This window comes from Muscardinus avellanarius (genome assembly GCF_963383645.1).
Source record: "Muscardinus avellanarius genome assembly, chromosome: 3".
Taxonomy (NCBI): domain Eukaryota; kingdom Metazoa; phylum Chordata; class Mammalia; order Rodentia; family Gliridae; genus Muscardinus; species Muscardinus avellanarius.
Window position 1 is genome coordinate 104,720,818 of NC_137788.1, and position 16,636 is coordinate 104,737,453.

General features: G+C 46.4%; 1 protein-coding gene across 1 annotated transcript in view; it reads left to right on the forward strand.

The window, feature by feature from the left end:
- Nucleotides 1-16,636, forward strand: part of VANGL1 (VANGL planar cell polarity protein 1) — a gene marked incomplete at its 3' end in the record, with an annotated part of 48,416 nt that overhangs the window by 18,636 nt on the left and 13,144 nt on the right. Inside the window, exon 4 of the mRNA XM_080690809.1 lies at nucleotides 2,288-2,895. Within this exon, the coding sequence (XP_080546935.1) occupies nucleotides 2,288-2,895 (608 nt within the window). The remainder of the gene's footprint in view (nucleotides 1-2,287; nucleotides 2,896-16,636) is intronic.

A 16,636-nucleotide genomic window follows, 5' to 3' on the forward strand; every position in this document is an offset into this window, starting at 1 on the left:
GAAGTGGTCACAAGATAGGAGTGAAAATTACTTCAGCATTGATGATCAGCTGCCTGCTAGGCCTAGCATTACTTGCAGATCAGTATTTGTTCTCACCAAGAGTGTTACAAAGTAATTGTTCTCTGTAGCCCCTGAACTCACCTTCTACTAGAGCAAGTTTTATATCTTTGAAATTTTGGCCTTTCCCCTTTTCTATGTATTTTCTTTCTTCTTTAAAAATTGGCCCATATTTGCACACAGAAATAAAACAAATCTTAAAGAACACATTTTGAGGAGTTTTATATAACACTCACCCCTTACCACAGAAAGTTCCTTTTGGCTCTTCCTAGTCTATCCCTCCCCCCTTCCCCCCAGTCCCACCCCTCCAAGGCAAACACTGTTTTGACTTCTATCTCGATGGATTAGTTTTGCCTGTTTTCAAATTAAAATAATTGGAACCATATGATTTTTTCCTCATTCAGCATAATGATTTTGACATTTATCCATGTTTTGGTGTGTTTTAGCAGTTCATTCTTTTTTGTTTTTGCTGAGTAGTATTCTATTGTATGAATTTACCACAATTTTTTATTCTTTCTCCTGGTGGGGAGACATTTGAGTTGCACCATTTGGGTTGTTTATGAAAGAAAGCTGTTAACTTCTTGTATAAGTCTGTTGTGGACATATGTTTTCATTAATTTTGTATAAAACCTGAGAGTGCAGTTGCTGGGCCACAGAGTTAAGGGTCTGCTCAAATTTCTGTGGAACTACCAGGCCAGTTTTCTAGAGGTGTTAGGCCGTCTCCCACTCCTCCTGGTGACGTCCACCAGCCCTGGCTGCTACCACCTGTTTTCTGTAGTAATTTCTCTCAGGGCACGTGGTACTTCTAATGCCCCAGGTGAAAGGCCTGTTTGTTAATAAGTTGAATTTTACCACCACCTCCTCTTAACATTTTAAGTTGTGGGTGCGTTTTTTTCTTTTTACTAGACTGGGGGTTGTTGGTTATGAGGGCTCTGTCTTGCTGATTTAAGTAGATGGTTCTAAGTTGGCGTCCTCATTTCACTCATCTTGCTGTTACATCTCAGTGGGTGTTTTTTCCTGAGTTTCTACATGTGGCTTTTCTGTGCCTTCTTGCTCTGCTGTGCTTTGGAATGGAGTCCTGGTTGCCAGTGAAATAGCTAACGTGTTTAAGATCCCAACAACTGGATCTTGTTACAGAAATAGACTAGTTGCTGCAACCAGCCACAGCCTAGACTAAGAAAAACGAGAGTAAAGCTACATTATAATAATCCTGGTTATTTGTGTTCTCTGAACATTTAGTTTGTCATGAAAACGTGTTTTCAAAAGAACTTTTTAGCTCTTCTGGCCTTTGCCAGATTGTTAAATTTTCTTAGCTTGATCCATGAGAGCTGCAGGCAAAGAGTATTTGCCTATGTATTAAGTGGATCTTGTGTGTGTGTGTGGGGGGGGGGTCTGGGGATATAAACATCATGAAGAGCCGGGCATGGTGGCGCACGCTTGTAATCCCTGTGCTTGGGAGGCTGAGACAGGAGGATCGCGCAGGTTCGAAGCCAGCCTCTGCTGGCTTAAGAGACCCTGTTTCCAAATTTAAAAAATATATCATATAAAATAGCTCGGGGAGTGTTAGTAACCCAGAGGTAGAAGAGGTTCCTGAGTTTCATCCCCAGCACCACCAAAAATAAATAAATAAAAATGAACATCGTGTAGATATTTTTAAAAATATGTGTTCTAGCAACGGGTGAGTCTGGATTTGTATAGTAATGTAAGATCCCTTCCTAAACCTTTTGCTCTGCAGAGCTGTTGGAGGGTGTAATAATGTCCCCAGCTTCCAGAAATTGGACTCTCTAAACCTTTAGAACTCAGCATGAATTGGGAAGAAAACAGAGGGCTTTCTTCTGTGGGTGAGCTCTCACCAGGTTAGTGTAACAACTGGGTTGTTTATTGCAGAGCAAACAGCCCCAAGCCCGGATCTTCTCAGGACTTTTCAACACAGGGAATGGTAATCAATGTTATGCTAATGAATCACCCAAACAATAGAAAGATTTAATTACCTTTTCTCTGTTTGGAAAAGCAAAACATATAATGCACTTTGAAAATTTTAGTGAAAATGGTTGAAGTTAAAAATTCCTTTGTTTATAGCTTACTCGGCTCCCATTTTCTAGAAAAAAATCAAAGCAGAGAGTTAGGTGTATGAGGCTGAGCCTTCACACCTGAGCGCGGTCTTTTCCCAGCTTTTACAAATGGCCTGGTTCTGGGGGATCATCATCCTCGTTGTGTTTTTTCCCGTCAGGATGACAACTGGGGAGAGACCACCACAGCCATCACAGGCACCTCGGAGCACAGCATATCCCAAGAGGACATCGCCAGGATCAGCAAGGACATGGAGGACAGCGTGGGGCTGGACTGCAGGCGCTACCTGGGCCTCACCGTGGCCTCCGTGCTTGGGCTGCTAGTTTTCCTCACGCCCATCGCCTTCATCCTGTTACCCCCGATCCTGTGGAGGGATGAGCTGGAGCCTTGTGGCACCATTTGTGAGGGACTCTTCATCTCCGTGTCGTTCAAACTCCTCATTCTGCTCATCGGAACCTGGGCACTTTTCTTCCGCAAGCAGAGAGCCGACGTGCCCCGGGTGTTTGTGTTTCGGGCCCTGTTGTTGGTCCTCGTCTTTCTCTTCGTGGTCTCCTACTGGCTCTTTTATGGAGTCCGCATTCTGGACTCTCGGGATCGGAACTACCAGGGCATTGTGCAATACGCCGTCTCCCTCGTGGACGCCCTCCTCTTCATCCATTACTTGGCCATCGTCCTGCTCGAGCTCCGGCAGCTGCAGCCCATGTTCACCTTACAGGTGGTCCGCTCCACTGATGGCGAGTCTCGCTTCTACAGTTTAGGGCACCTAAGGTAAGGGCGCCGGGGACATTCTGGAGGCAGCAGGGGTAGCTGAGACCTCTGAGACACAGCATGGCAAGGCGAGGACAGATCCTAGAACTAAGGCCTGGTTTCTGGTTTGCCTGCTTTCTGGTTTTGGGAGGAGCTGTGTGAGTACAGGAATGTGTGGGTGGTGGGGCATATTTGTGTGCGCCGATTCCTTGAACTTTCAGAGAAGGGCAGTTGCTGTCCCGGGTTCAGGTTCTGCTGGGTCTGGTCTCAAACTTGATGGCAGTTCCTAAAAGTGATGCAGAAATGGTATGCATACTGATGGCTGCCTGCTTTGAAATTGGCTAATGGACAATGGATAAGGTGACTATTCCATTTTTTCCAAAATGGTACATCTAATTTATCCTGGTATACCCGTGGATTTATAATTGTTTCTTTTTATCCACTCAGAGATATCTGTTTAGGGTAGTATATTACATCATTACTCTACTCCCCCCCCCTCCAATAGAGAGCAGATGAAAGGCTCCCAGTGTGTAAAGGTGGTTTTGAAAACATATGCATGAGAAAAACTAGGATGCCATAGTTTAATGCTATACATAAAATCTAATAATTTTGTGGTTAATTAAAAGTGAGCGTCATTTACTTTATAAATCAAGGTAAACACTTTATATTAATTATATACTTAATCTTCATAGAACCCTGTGATATGTTATTAATTATATATGAAGAAACAAGGGTTTAAGTAATTTGTACAAAGCAACATGTCTTGTTTATAATTCACTCAGATGTCATGAGGCTGGGCAGGCTAATGCCCCCATGGTAGCATCTCTTAATAGCTTCCTTTTCCATCTATTTCCTGCCACAAACTTGAACTCCTTGAGGACAGGAGCCAGGACTGACTCCTCCTGGCCTCCGCGGTACCTGGCATACCTCTGGCAGTCATGTGGCTCCTGGCATGTGTGACTTCAAAGCTTCACTCTCCTGGGCTCTTCTCCTGGGCAGTGTATGCTGATGTGTGTAACTTGTGATGGTGAAGCTGGCAGAGAGCCAAGACCAGCAAGGGCACCTTAGTGGGTACCAGAACAATTGGCTTTGTCATCGTTTTGGCCAAAGCCCCGGCAGGTGGCCCAGCCCTGAGCCAGAGCCAGGTTACCTTGCCAAACCTTGTTCCTGTAGGCTAGTACCTACTTTCATTCTTTCTGGCTCGGGTCACATCACCTGAGAATCGGATGATATAGTGTCACTTTAGCTGACCCTCATGTGTCTGAGTCATATGTTCTGTGCAGCAGAATCTGGTGTTTTGAGACCTTTGCAGGTACTTGTAGGGCTCTGAAGGCAAAGCCCTCCCATGTTCAATCTCAGAGAGCTTGCTTCTCAGAGTCTGCATTGGAGAATGACCAGCAGACGCTGATGAGCACTTGCTGTGTGTGGGGCCCTGGACTTGGGGCTCCAAAGACCCAAAGTTGGCTGCTTTCAGAGCTCTGTTTCAAAACTCCTGGGGCTCACAGTCACATAGAGAGAGACCAGTCCACTGTTCTACCATAGGCAGCTGCTGAAATGGAGACACAGAGGACGGGGTTTCATACAGTGGCAGCAAGTGGGAAGCAGTCTGTCTCGGGACAGGTTTTGCTGAAGTTAAAGCAGCAGGGAGAATCCTAGCTGTGGTCACAGTGGAGATGATAGTATTTGGGACTGGCCAGCAATGGGGCTTTTATCCCTAGTGGTCTGAATTTCACCTGCAAAGGAAAGGGCGGTACCTTTCCCACCTTAGGTCAGTCCAGGGTGCTGGGACTGACTTCCCCTCCATGGGCTCCCCCATTGCTCCTCTTGTCTGAGTAGAGGTGGGATTAGGCAAACCAAACAGCCCTAGGAAAGCCTGAAAACATAACTAGCAGGAGCCCCAGTGTCTCACACCATAGCCATGCTGGTCAGGGTTAGACATGAGTGGGGAAAGCCAGGCACTGTATGCTGCGCAGCCCGCAGGTTGCTGTAGACTTCTCAGTCTCTTCTCTCTGTGACTGACTGCTGCCTCTAAAGGGAAGCCATGCACCCCAACTCTCCAGGGATGATGGAGGGGGCAAAAGTCCAGCGCTGGAAGAGAGCTTTTGGACTGGTCTCCAGCATCTTCCTTTCGGCCCCTCCTTTTCTCTCTGTCCTGTAGAAGGCTCCTTTTGTTCTTCACCTGGGGACCATGGATTGAGGTAGAAAGAGTACTAGGAAGGAGAGACATCTTTCGTCACAAATAAGAGCCTTCAGGCAGGGCCATGGCAGGCTGGGCGTCTCCCCTAGTGCCGGGTGGCCTGGTCACCTGCCGATCCCTGGGCTAAATCTGTTCCAAACACAGCGGTGTCTGGAAGAGCCACTGGACCAGAAATACAACTTCTAAGCCTTTTTGTAAAGTACAGAGACAGGAGGGAAGGCGAATGAGGATGGACAAAGCGAGTATAGGACATCAGAATAGCAAGTTTTCATTAGGCCCAACCAGAACCGTGGGCCGTTCACTTTTCCCTTTATGCAAAGCCTGGCTGCAGCAGCAGGCACCTACTGCGTTAGGTGCAGAGCAATGGGGAGTTCTTTCTTCCTCTTTTCAAAGATGGCCTTGTTGAATGGACTGAGCTATTTTAGAGAGCTGTCAAAAGAATGCCTACTCTTTGGTTTCTTAAAGAAAATAGGCTTCTCGTTGCTCTAATAAAAAGGCACTTGCTGTGGCCCTTCTTGTTGGCAGGAATATAGTTTGGGACTTATTTGAAAACCATCAGAAATGCAAAAGGTTACCGCAGTAGGATGGGAGATGCCATAAATAGATTAAGATTCCTCCCTGACCTTCACCCAGTGCCTTAGGAGTTAGGAGGGCTTTGTGTGTGCATTGGTCTTTATTTACCCTGTAGGTCAGAGCAGATCAGGTAATGATGTCCCCTTTAAAAGCTGAGGGCCTGAGCCTGTGGGTTAAGGGACCTGCTTGAGGTCACAAAGAGCTGGAACCTTGCTCTGCTTCACGCTCTGTACTTTCAGCAGCACGCTGGGATCTTGGAACCATTGTTCTTGATTTTCCATCCACACCCCACTTGTCTCTTTGCTTGATGCCTGTTCTCACAGTGGTTTGCTAATAACCCTTCCACTGTTTCACCAGAGACTAGTAATTTTTTACCTGACTCTTATTTAGAGAGAAACCTAGATGACTATATCCAAGAGACTAAAAATAGCATTGAATTTTCCCAATTAATAACTTGTGTTTTGAAATCTCGAATGGGAAATACTGTGTTATTGGAACATAGGCACTATTGTAATTGATTGATTCCGAGTTGTAGAAAAACCAAAGACAAACACAGCCTTCACAGTGAACAATCTCACAGCTCAGCTCCTCATGTACAACTAAGTCTCCAACAGGATCCCAAGGGCTGGGTCCTGTTATCCTCGTTTTTAGAGGAGGAGACGGAGGTGTGGAGAGTTAAGTAAGTTGTCTAAGGCCCCACACGGCTTGTGATGATGAAGCCAGGATTGGAGCCTTGGGGATCTGATTCCAAAATGATCTTAACTCCTCCTTCTGCTGCCTCTGAACAGAAGGTTCGGTGCACAGCACTATTCTGGAAGCACATGAGCGACCTTGTGAGCACTGTGTGAGTGTCACTGTGTGCTGGGTGGGTGCAGACTGTTGTGAGCATCACCATTTGTCATTCAATTTTTTCTCCAGGGCTGGAGGGGACCAAGTGAAGAGGTGGTCAGTGCTGGCTCTCTACAGTCCATTCCTTTGTTTGTTTTGATTGTTTTGTAATAGAGATTGAATCCAAAGGCATTCTACCTCCAAGCTATGCCCTCAGCCCTTTTCATTTTTTTATTTTGAAACTGGGTCTTGCTATGTTGTTAAGAGTTACACTAAGTAGCTGAAACTGGCTTCAAACCTGTGATCCTTCTGTCTCAGCCTCCTGAGTGTTTGGATTACTAGGTGTGCGCCACTGGTTCCTTTATACTCAGTTGACAAAGTCTGGTCCTTAGGAGCACAGAGCAGGTTTGAACCTTTGGTCAAACTTTTCACCTTCTCTACTTCACAGATCTCAAGGAAGATGTCTTTTATCCCTTGCTGTGTTCCAAGTTCTCTACAGTATTAGCTTAAAATAACCACCACTGTATCATTCTTCTCACAGTGCTGCAGGCTGGGTTGGGTTCAGCCCTGGGCTCTTCTGCTGGTCTTGCTGGTGGTTCATGTTGTTGCATTCTGTGGCGAGCAGCTGGGCTGGGCTTCTTTCTCTTCCCAGGTATTTTGAGTCTTTCTCCCCTTCCTTCCACATGGTGTTCAGGCTTCTTAAATGGCTCCTTAAATGGCAGCTCAAGGCTCCCAAAAGCTCCCAGGCGCCTTATGGCTGAGGCCTGGAGCTGGCCCCGTATTACTCCTGCTGCATTCTTTATTCAAAGCAAGCCACAGCATAGCCTGGACTTGGAGTTACAACCACACACAGTGGGAACTGTAGGACTCCAGTAGTATGACCTGAGGCTCCCATTCTCAGTCTGTTCGTTCCTATTTTGCATATAACTCAGGCTTAATTATTGATTTGTATACTTTAAAAACACCAGAAATAACATTTTATGAGGGGAGAGAGAAGAGCTGATTTCAGGAGAAAGATAGAAATCAGGGATTCTGATGTTCATTGGCAAGGAGAGAGATAGGGAACTCACAAAAGCGGACACAACACACTGTTCTGGGGAAACCCTGTCCACAGTAGGGCTTTTATGTTGCTGAGTTCCAGAGAAAGGGTTTTCATATTATGCCCTTGTACCTAATTCAGTTTTTTTTTTAACTGTTTGAGTTATTTTTATTTATATATATTTTTTTACTTTTGTGTTCCTAGGATTTGAACCCAGGGCCTCATGCAGCTAGGCAAGCACTCAGTCAGTGAGCTGTACCCCAGTGTTTGCGTAGTTAAGCATTCATTCATTGAGACTAAGAGTATCTTGTAAATTGATCTTGAACGTGGACCTCTTTATCAGAGTTCCAATAACAAATCACAGAACCTCCTGAGCTGTAAGAGACGTGATTCTTCGATTGGTTTTCAGACTGTGGAAGTTAATGATTGTGCATGACTGTTGCACTACTGTGTTGAAATGGACTGCAGTGGATTGAATGTATTTCCTTCAAATTTAGACGTTGGAGCCCTATCACTTCGTGTGGTTATATTTGGAGATGGGGCCCATGAGGAAGTAACTGAGGTTAAATGAGGTCATAGGATAAGACCCTGATCTAATAGGATTAGTGTCTTCATATGAAAAGACTCCAGAGAGCTTACTCTGTTCTCTTACACCCTACATACACAATCTGCCCCCATCTCAATCAATCAATCAATCTCTCTCTCTCTCTCTCTCTCTCCTGTTTCATATCTCCTCTCTCTCTCGCTCACCAAGACAGAAGAAGGTCTCCATCAGAATGCCAGGAGGGGAGCCTTCACAGCCCCATTGGCTGGACCTTGGGCCCGGCCTTCCAGACTTCTGAACTACAAGTAAATAAACATGTCCTACTCTGTCTTGGTTTTTTTCTATGACAGCCCAAGTTAAGACAGGAATATCATGGATAATTGTGATTTTGTCAGGGAGAGTAGCAGGGATTGAACCTCCCTATTCCCATGTTCTGTTCTACCTCTGAGCTATACCTCCAGCCCTATTTTATTCTTTTATTTTGAAACAGTGTTTCTTTAAGTTGCTGGCCTTAAACCAATGATCCTTCTGTCTCAGCTTCCCAAGTACTAGGACTATAGGTGTGCATCACCATGCTCAGCTTGATTCTTAACCTCAGAGCCCTAGGAAACCATGGGGTCAATAAGCACAGCTCAGCCCTGATGCAGCCTAGCCCATCTCATCCTCTCTCCAGCTCCTGCACACACCCCTCCAGCTTGAGTGGGCCCTTGCTTCTCTGGGTTTTACTTTGGCTTGCTAGTTAAAATTGAGGAAGGGAGATTCTCCCAGGGAGGTTAAAGTTACGCTGGTAATGTCAGGATGTGTGCAGCTCCCTCTGCAATCTCGAGTCTGTTATTATGAATCGAATCATATGCAGGCCAGTGATCACACTGCCCATCAGACTTGGCTGTGGTGCGGGGCCAGGCCCTCCTTCCCATTTTGGCACTGGCCCTAACGGTCTTGGGAGGGGCCTGGGAAGGGCACAGAGCATTGGCTGTGACTGTGGAGCGTGTTTTAAAATGACCTTCAGAGGTTCTGGCTCATGTTATAGTGTGGTTTCATATATAATGTTATTTTTAGAATTTTTTTTTACTTGTATAAACTACTTTACAATAAACATATTGCTCCATTCCTCACCCCCACTCCCTTAAAAAAAAAGCCAAGGATAAAAAGGAATGAGAGCTAGAAGTAGAGCATGAAGGTTTTGCTCAGACTCTGCTCGGCTGCAGGAGGGTTTTGAAGGCAGGGACGGAGCTGCCGTTTGTGGTTTGAGGCTGTGGTGCTTGTTAAAAGTGGCTTTAATGAGAGTGTAAGGTGCTGGACACTGAAGCCCTGTGTTTATACAGCTGCCTCCTGGCAGTGGCCACAGCTGGGATGGCTTGCCCACGTCTGCTGAGCCCCGTGGGACTCCTCCTTTCCAGAGCAGTGCCTCCAGTGAAGGGGAGGCTGGTATAGACAGCCTTTCAGAGGGAGGCGGTCTTGCTGTGTTAACACGGTGCTGCTCTCCCCCGTGAGGCCTTTTCATGGGCCAGAACCGAGCTCTACACACTGACCCACGATGTGTGGGTGTGGCGGTGGAGCCTCTTGCCCTGACCCTGTCTCTCTGAGTGGAAATCCGGTTGGGCAGGTTAGTGGCCCTAGGACTCCTGACCTGCCGCCTATGTTCCTGTACTCTTAATTGCTGTGGCTGAAGAAGTCAGGACAGGAAGGGGAGGCCGGCCAAGCATCCCGGGTGTGTCTGCAGGTGCACTTGGTCCATATCTAGATTTGGTTTTCCAGCCATACTAAGCAGGTGCTTCTCTTTGATCCCTGGGCTTCTGCAGTTTATCTTGGTGTGATCCAGCACAGTAATTTTAGACACTGAGAAAGCTGAGTTCCCATCCCAGCTGGGAGGTGGGGCCCAGGCCAGCCATGCCATGTATTGGGGTCTGTTTCACAGCCTGTAAGCAGGGCTGCCAGGCCTCTAAGCAGACTGTGGCAGAGCTGGCCTACACCTGTGGACACATGTCTCCCAGGCATCCAATGCGAGAGGGCCCCGACGTCTCCGAGCTGTGGGTAGGGTGGCCAATGGGCTCCAGTGGTGACCCAGTTGGCTGCTCATGAGGAGGCTGTCTGTCCTAAGCTGCCACCTCATTCAGAGCCCATGGGGAAGTGGGGGGTCATGCCTGGGAGGGGTGAATGCCCATGACAGCTCTTTGTCCTTCCTGAGACCAAAAGGAGCAGGTCTTATTCTCACAGGCTCCTCCCAGTATGAATAGAGCGGTGCCCTCTGGGTGTGCTCTGGGTGTGGTATTGTGTTATTAAAGAGGGTATTTTCCAGGGTTATACTTCATCAGCAGAAACTTAAAGTGGGGGCACTACGGTGCATGGGAGTGCCACAGGTATCCCCTAACCTGTGCTTTCTAGGTCATCCCAGGATTGCTGACTCTAACCCATGGAGCTCTGGGATGAGATTATTCCAGGCTACCACCCTCCTTGCTCATCTTTCAATGGGGATACTCGGCAAAGCTTGTCTACAGACCGATATCCAAAGCAAAGGCCAGCACACTTTTCAAGTTTGAAGCTTGTCCCTAGCTGAGGAGCAAGCAGGCCTGGGCACCTGTAACCCAGGGAGCGGGGAGCAGGCCTCGCCAAGTGGGCTGAGCCACTGAGCTGCCTCCCCTCTCAGGATGAGCATCGTTCCCAGTGTCTCAGCATCTCAAAGCAGTATGTACCGTCCTTGTTTTTGAGAGTCCCAGAAACCTAGTCTTTTTCCAAGTCAGTAAACAACGAGCCAATTCCAGTTTTTGCCCCTCCTCGTGTCTTCAAATTCTAAGGTAATCATTGCTTTTTATCTGCGTGGGACTTGTGAAGTTAGAGTAAGCTAACTTCACCAATGCAACTTCCAGACCAACATTTTATTTAAAAGGCAGAGGTCCAGGAGGTGTAAACACTTCTGTGCCTGGTTGTCAGGAGAGGCAGTGGGGCTCAAAGGCTAATTATTACTGCTCCTCTGGGACTTACAAGGATGTTGCTGCACATGGTCCCGACTGTTGGTTCTGGTCCAGGTTTGGGGATCCGTGAAGCCCATAGTTGCAGGTAGACTCAGCTCTCATAGACACTTCTGGGTAGAAGCAGTAGCGATCAGATAAATAGAAGGCATTGCTATCTCGCCCTGGCTGGGAGTTTTCACAGAAAACTGCTTCAACTTTAGTTGGTGGTCCTGCACTATAGAACTGTCAAGGTCTAAGTTTGCTCCCTAAATACGATTACAGGAGCAAGCATACCCTGAAGAGTAGGGGGCAGCTGGCTTAGGATCCTGGCGGCCTTTGTTGGTGTCCCTGGGCCAGTCGCTGCCCTCTCCCTCCTGCCACCTCTCTCATTCTTGGTCCTCTCATCTCTGCCTCTGCATTCATACTGAGCCTCAGTGGCCAGTGACTCAGCCCAGCCCTCTCCTTTGCCTGTTTGTATTCTTGCCTCTCTGAATAGCCAGCCATGTGCTCACTTCCTAAGGCTGCTGTAATAAGGTATCACAGACTAGGTGGCTTAAAATGATTTCTCAGTGAATTCTCTAAAATCCGAAATCCAGGTGTTGGCGGGGCCATGCTCTCTTTGAAGGCTCCAGGGAAGGGCCCTTACTTGCTTCTTCTGAGCTTCTGGTGTTTGCTGGTGACCTAGATGTTTACTAACTTGCAGCCACACCACTCTAATCTCTGCCTCTACATGTCCTCTTTTTTTTTTTTTTAATAATGACAGCAGTATGACCGTACTTTAATTATACTATCATCTGTAAAGACCTTCTTCTTAAAGAAGGTCATACTCTGAGGTTCTGGGTAGATAGAAATTCCAGGAGATACTATTTCCTGTGTTGGTTTCCTCCTGGCTGTCCTGTGACTGTACACTGTGACCCTGCTGCTCCCAGTGTAGATGTTCAGGAGGATTATTTAGCACCTGTTTCTGCCCACACTGCTTCCTCTGCCAGGCATTGGCCCCATAGCCATTACCCACAGGTGGGACCATCGTGCATCTTTTTTTTTTTTTTTTTGTGGTACTGGGAATGGAATCCAGGGGCTTTCTACCTCTGGGCTACACTTCCAAACCTATTATATTTCATTAGAAACAGGGTCTCACTAAGTTGCTGAGCGCTTCACTAAGTAGCTGAGGCTGGGTTCGAACCTGCGCGATCCTCTTGTCTCAGCCTCCCAAGCACTGGGATTTCAAGTGTGTGCCACCAGCCTGGCTATCATGCATCTTTTAAGACTTAACTGAGAAACTCAGCCCTGCCTTCTGTGGTTTGAAACCCCTTTTCCTTTTCCTCGCCCATACACATGCTCTGCCATAGCCTCTGAATCTGATTGCATTCTTTGTGTAGGTGGCCGTCACCACCAAGTGGAGTGGAAGCCCTTTCAAAGGTCTGACTCACATCTGTATCTCAGTACTTGGGGCCTAACAGGTGCTCATAATTCATAATTGCTTGGGATGGAGCTAGAGAGGCTGGTTATTAGGGCTTTTCTGAATGTCAGCATCTTTAGTTGGCTTACAGGATAATGAGCACATACCCTAAAAAGAAGTCTTTCTAGATTTTACTGTGATGAGAAAACTGTTAAGAGTTTTCCTACCGGCACATACCCAGGTAGTCAGAATGGTGGCCCGGCATTGACGTGGAGCATTAACCTGCAACAAATACGTTTGCCATTTCTGCACATGAAGGAAGCTGTTTTTGTGAACAAAGCTAGAGAATCCAACTGATACTTGAAATGACTAAAACATGCAAGGAGCTTCCTGGCCTGGCCCTGGCCTCTCTCCCTCTCTCTGGGAGGAGTTGGAGGCCATGCAGTGTGAGGCCTGAGCCTGGACGGCTCTGGAGCTCAGCATTGGCTTCTGAACGTATAATGTGCAGTAGTTTGATAGCAGAAGCCACAGTCAAGTTAAGGGGAAAGTGAACAAGTAGCAAGCAGTTCACAAGGATTCCGTGGGTGTGAGTGTGTGTGTGTGTGTGTGTGTGTGTGTGTGTGTGTGTGTATGTATGCTGTTATGCAAAATGAAGGATTTATGGCCAAAATGACTCCCTTTAAGTATCTGATGGGCTTTTAGAAGGAAGTGGTGGGTGGGCCAACAGAAGAACTTAACCTATTTCCCTCAGCATCCCAACTACCATATTTGCTCAATGTTTTATTTATAGGACAGCTTAAATACATGTAAAAGAGATTAAATTGTTCCAATGTCCTATTTATAGGACAATCTGTATTTTCATTCTTATATAAGCTATAGATTATGATTTCTAACTTGTTTTAATATACCTGTGTCAATTTCTGAGATAGTTACAGAAATTAAAAACTTGGGACTTATGGGTTTTAAAGAAAGTCTAGTTTTTTTCTTTGTGCATGTGTGTGTAGGACTGGAGAGTGAACCCAAAGCCCACATATCTAGGCAAGTGCTGAGCTACACTCTCAGCCCCTTTTTTTTTCTTTTGAGACAGGGTCTTGCTAAGTTGTCCAGGCTGGCTTCCAACTTGCAAGGCTCTCGTTTAGCATTCTGAATAGCTTGGACCACAGGCATCTGCCACCCCACCTGGCAAATTATTTTAGTTTCATGTGAGAATGAACTTTCTTTTTATAAGCTGGAGGTTGTCTCGAGTATTATCAGTAGACTTAATAGATTAGGTCAAATGGACTCTGGTTTCTTTGATTTTTTAAATCTCTGGGTGAACACTGAGGTTCCCTCCATTTCTAGAATTCTGATTGTATTAGTCAGCCTTTCCTTGCTGTGACAAAATGCCTAAGATAACCAGCTTATAAGGAAACATTTATTTTGGCTCATAGTTTCAGTCCATGTGGCTCGGTCCCATTGCTTTGGACCTGTTACACGGCAGAACATCTTGACGGGGTATGTGGCAGAGCAGTACTGTTCATTTCATGACAGCTAGAAACAGAGAGATAGGAAGGGGCCCAGTTCCCAGTCTCCCCTCTGAGGACACACCTCAGTGACTAATTCTTCTTCTAGGTTCCACTTGTTAAAGGTTCTACCACCTCCCAGGAGCAGCATAGACTGCAGCCAAACCTGTAACACATAGACCTTTGGGGGAACACTTAAGATCCAAACTGTAACAGCGATTGAAAATAAGCAAGAATTGGGTTCTGTTTTATGCCCTGGGGACTGCATGAATATTCTGGTCACCAGCCAGCCTCATGCCCTGCTGCAAAGCGCTCATTAGTAGTGTGGTCATATTTTGTGTTTGCATAGTGCTTTATGGTGTGCAAATGCTTTCACTGGCATGATTTCATTTACTCTTCCCAGCAACCGCATGCAATAGTTAATTCTATCTGCATTACAGGCCAAGAAAGAGGAAGTTACTTCTAAAGGGTCATAGCATATTAAGATCAGGCCAGGAATCCAAACCGTCCAAGGCCAGGACTCTTTTTACCTTGAGAACCTTGGATACCTCCCTGTAGATAGATAGGATTTCCAGGAGGCTGAGCGTTGGCAGGAAATGGTGCAACAAAGAGTAGCAGACTTTATGGCCCCTGTCCCTGTGGGAATCTATGCAGGGGCCCCTCCTTGGATGGTGTTCTTGTGGTGGGCCTTCAGTGGGGGGGGGGGGTCAATACCAATGCATATGGGCCTTCCGAAAATATATGAACATAAGCTCATGGCATCTATCACTTGGTAGGCATTTATTTTGGGCCATTCACTTTAAAATACATGATCTTTAGAACAAACCTAAACCAGGCGGGCAGCTCCTCTTTAGGAAGCAGGAAATAGATGGTTAATTCTCATGTCTGTAGTTTTTTTCCCGGATTAAATAGAAATTAAATACAAAGCCTCAGAAAGTCCTAGAACTCAGAATTCCCCGCTTTTGAGACAGCCATCCCAGCGGATGCCAGCCTTAGCCACACGTCTTGCATTCTCACTAGAGTCCTGACTTCAGCCGCCTAGGAGTATCTTATACCAGTGAAACTTTGGAGCGCACTCGCCCCCGTATAGCAGGGCACTGCAGTTTGTTTCTCCCATCCTACAGAAGAAGAGTCAGAGGTCTGGAGAAGCTAATAATTTGTCTAAGATCAAAGAACAAGAGGAAGAGCCCAGCCTCATGCTTCTGGTGCCTGCTGTCTGCTCCATTTGTGGCGTTTCCTCCCAGAGTCTGTGTCTAGACTCAGGCAGGTGCAGAACCTGGAGAGACAGTGGAACATGTTGGCATGTGGAACTTTTTTTTTTTTTTCTTGTATGTGTTCTTGTTTTAGATAGAAATTTTATCTTTCAGAGCTAGAGCTTTCAGATTTGAACTATTTCCAGGCACTTGCTTCTCCCCAGGCCTGGCAGGAGGGTGAGTGCCTCTTCCTTCTTGCTGTTAGGGTAGGTCACGTGTAATAGTTGCCAGCCACACTGGCAGTGTTTTACATGGTTGATTAGACACAAAGATCACAGCCTTTCACATTCCACTTTCATTGTCCTATAAACAAAATGGACCAGTAAGGAGAACTGGTCAACAGTGAGCTTTATTTATGTTATACTTTTATTGGCGCATTATAATTATATCGCAGTGCAATTCGCAGTGATGCACACACATGCACAGAGCACTTGGTGTGTTTCCCTCCAGTTCCCCCCAACCCCTCCTCCCACCCCACACATTAGTGAGATTGGTAGTAAAATCTTCACGTATAGAAACAGCAGTGTTTGAACTGTTTCCTTCAAGCCTCCTTTTTCCTTCCTCATCTTCCTCCCCAAATTCCCTTCCATTATTCTACTGGGCTCGTTCCTCATTTATCTGAAATGCCTATTTCCGATCTTCTCTCCAGCATTTTACATATGAGGGAAAACATATAACCTTTGATTTTCCGAGACCTGCTGGTTTCACTTAGCATATTATTTATCCTTTTTTTTTTTTGCCAATGGCATAATTTTGTTCTTCATGGCTGTATAAAATTATGTTGTGTGCATAGACCACATTTTCTCGATCCATTCACCTGTTGACAGACACCTATGAAAATGCCACTATCCAAGTCCCTCCAGCCCTCCCATGCGCTCAGGTTGCGCCAGGTTGGGCACAGCACAGCTGAGGATGTTCCTTTCTATTGGTGGCAGCATCAGCTCTTCTCGTCCTGAGCTTTCCACTGTCCCTGTTGTCTTTTCACAGGTGCATCTGGGAGTCCTGTGGTTTTACATGTAGGTGTCAAGTAAATGGTTATTTCACCCAAGCACAGCTGTGTGTACTGTTGCACAAATGTGTGTGGTCTCTGGAGGGGCATTTTCCTGGGCAGTGATAGAGGAGGATGAGGTATTGACTCAGCACAGGGTTCTCTGTGTTGGGAGAATGCTCCTTACTTTAGACTTCAGATGGGGCCATATCCACAACCCGTGTCCACACCTGACAGAGCTCTTGCATGGGACTGTTTAGCCAGATTGCTGTGTTTTGCTTCTGCATGTGATGCTGGTGAGAAAAGTGGTGAGTTTCTTTCCAGTTTGGTTTTTCTTGTCTCTCTCTTTCTCCAGGGATGACCTGGTCTCAAGGTTGGGATTAGTTGGAGAGCTAGCCTTTGTTCATCTCTGAGGTCCCCTTTGCCTCTGAAATCCCATTGTTTTATGAGCTCTATTCTCAGGACAGAGCCTAGGCCTTTGAGAATTC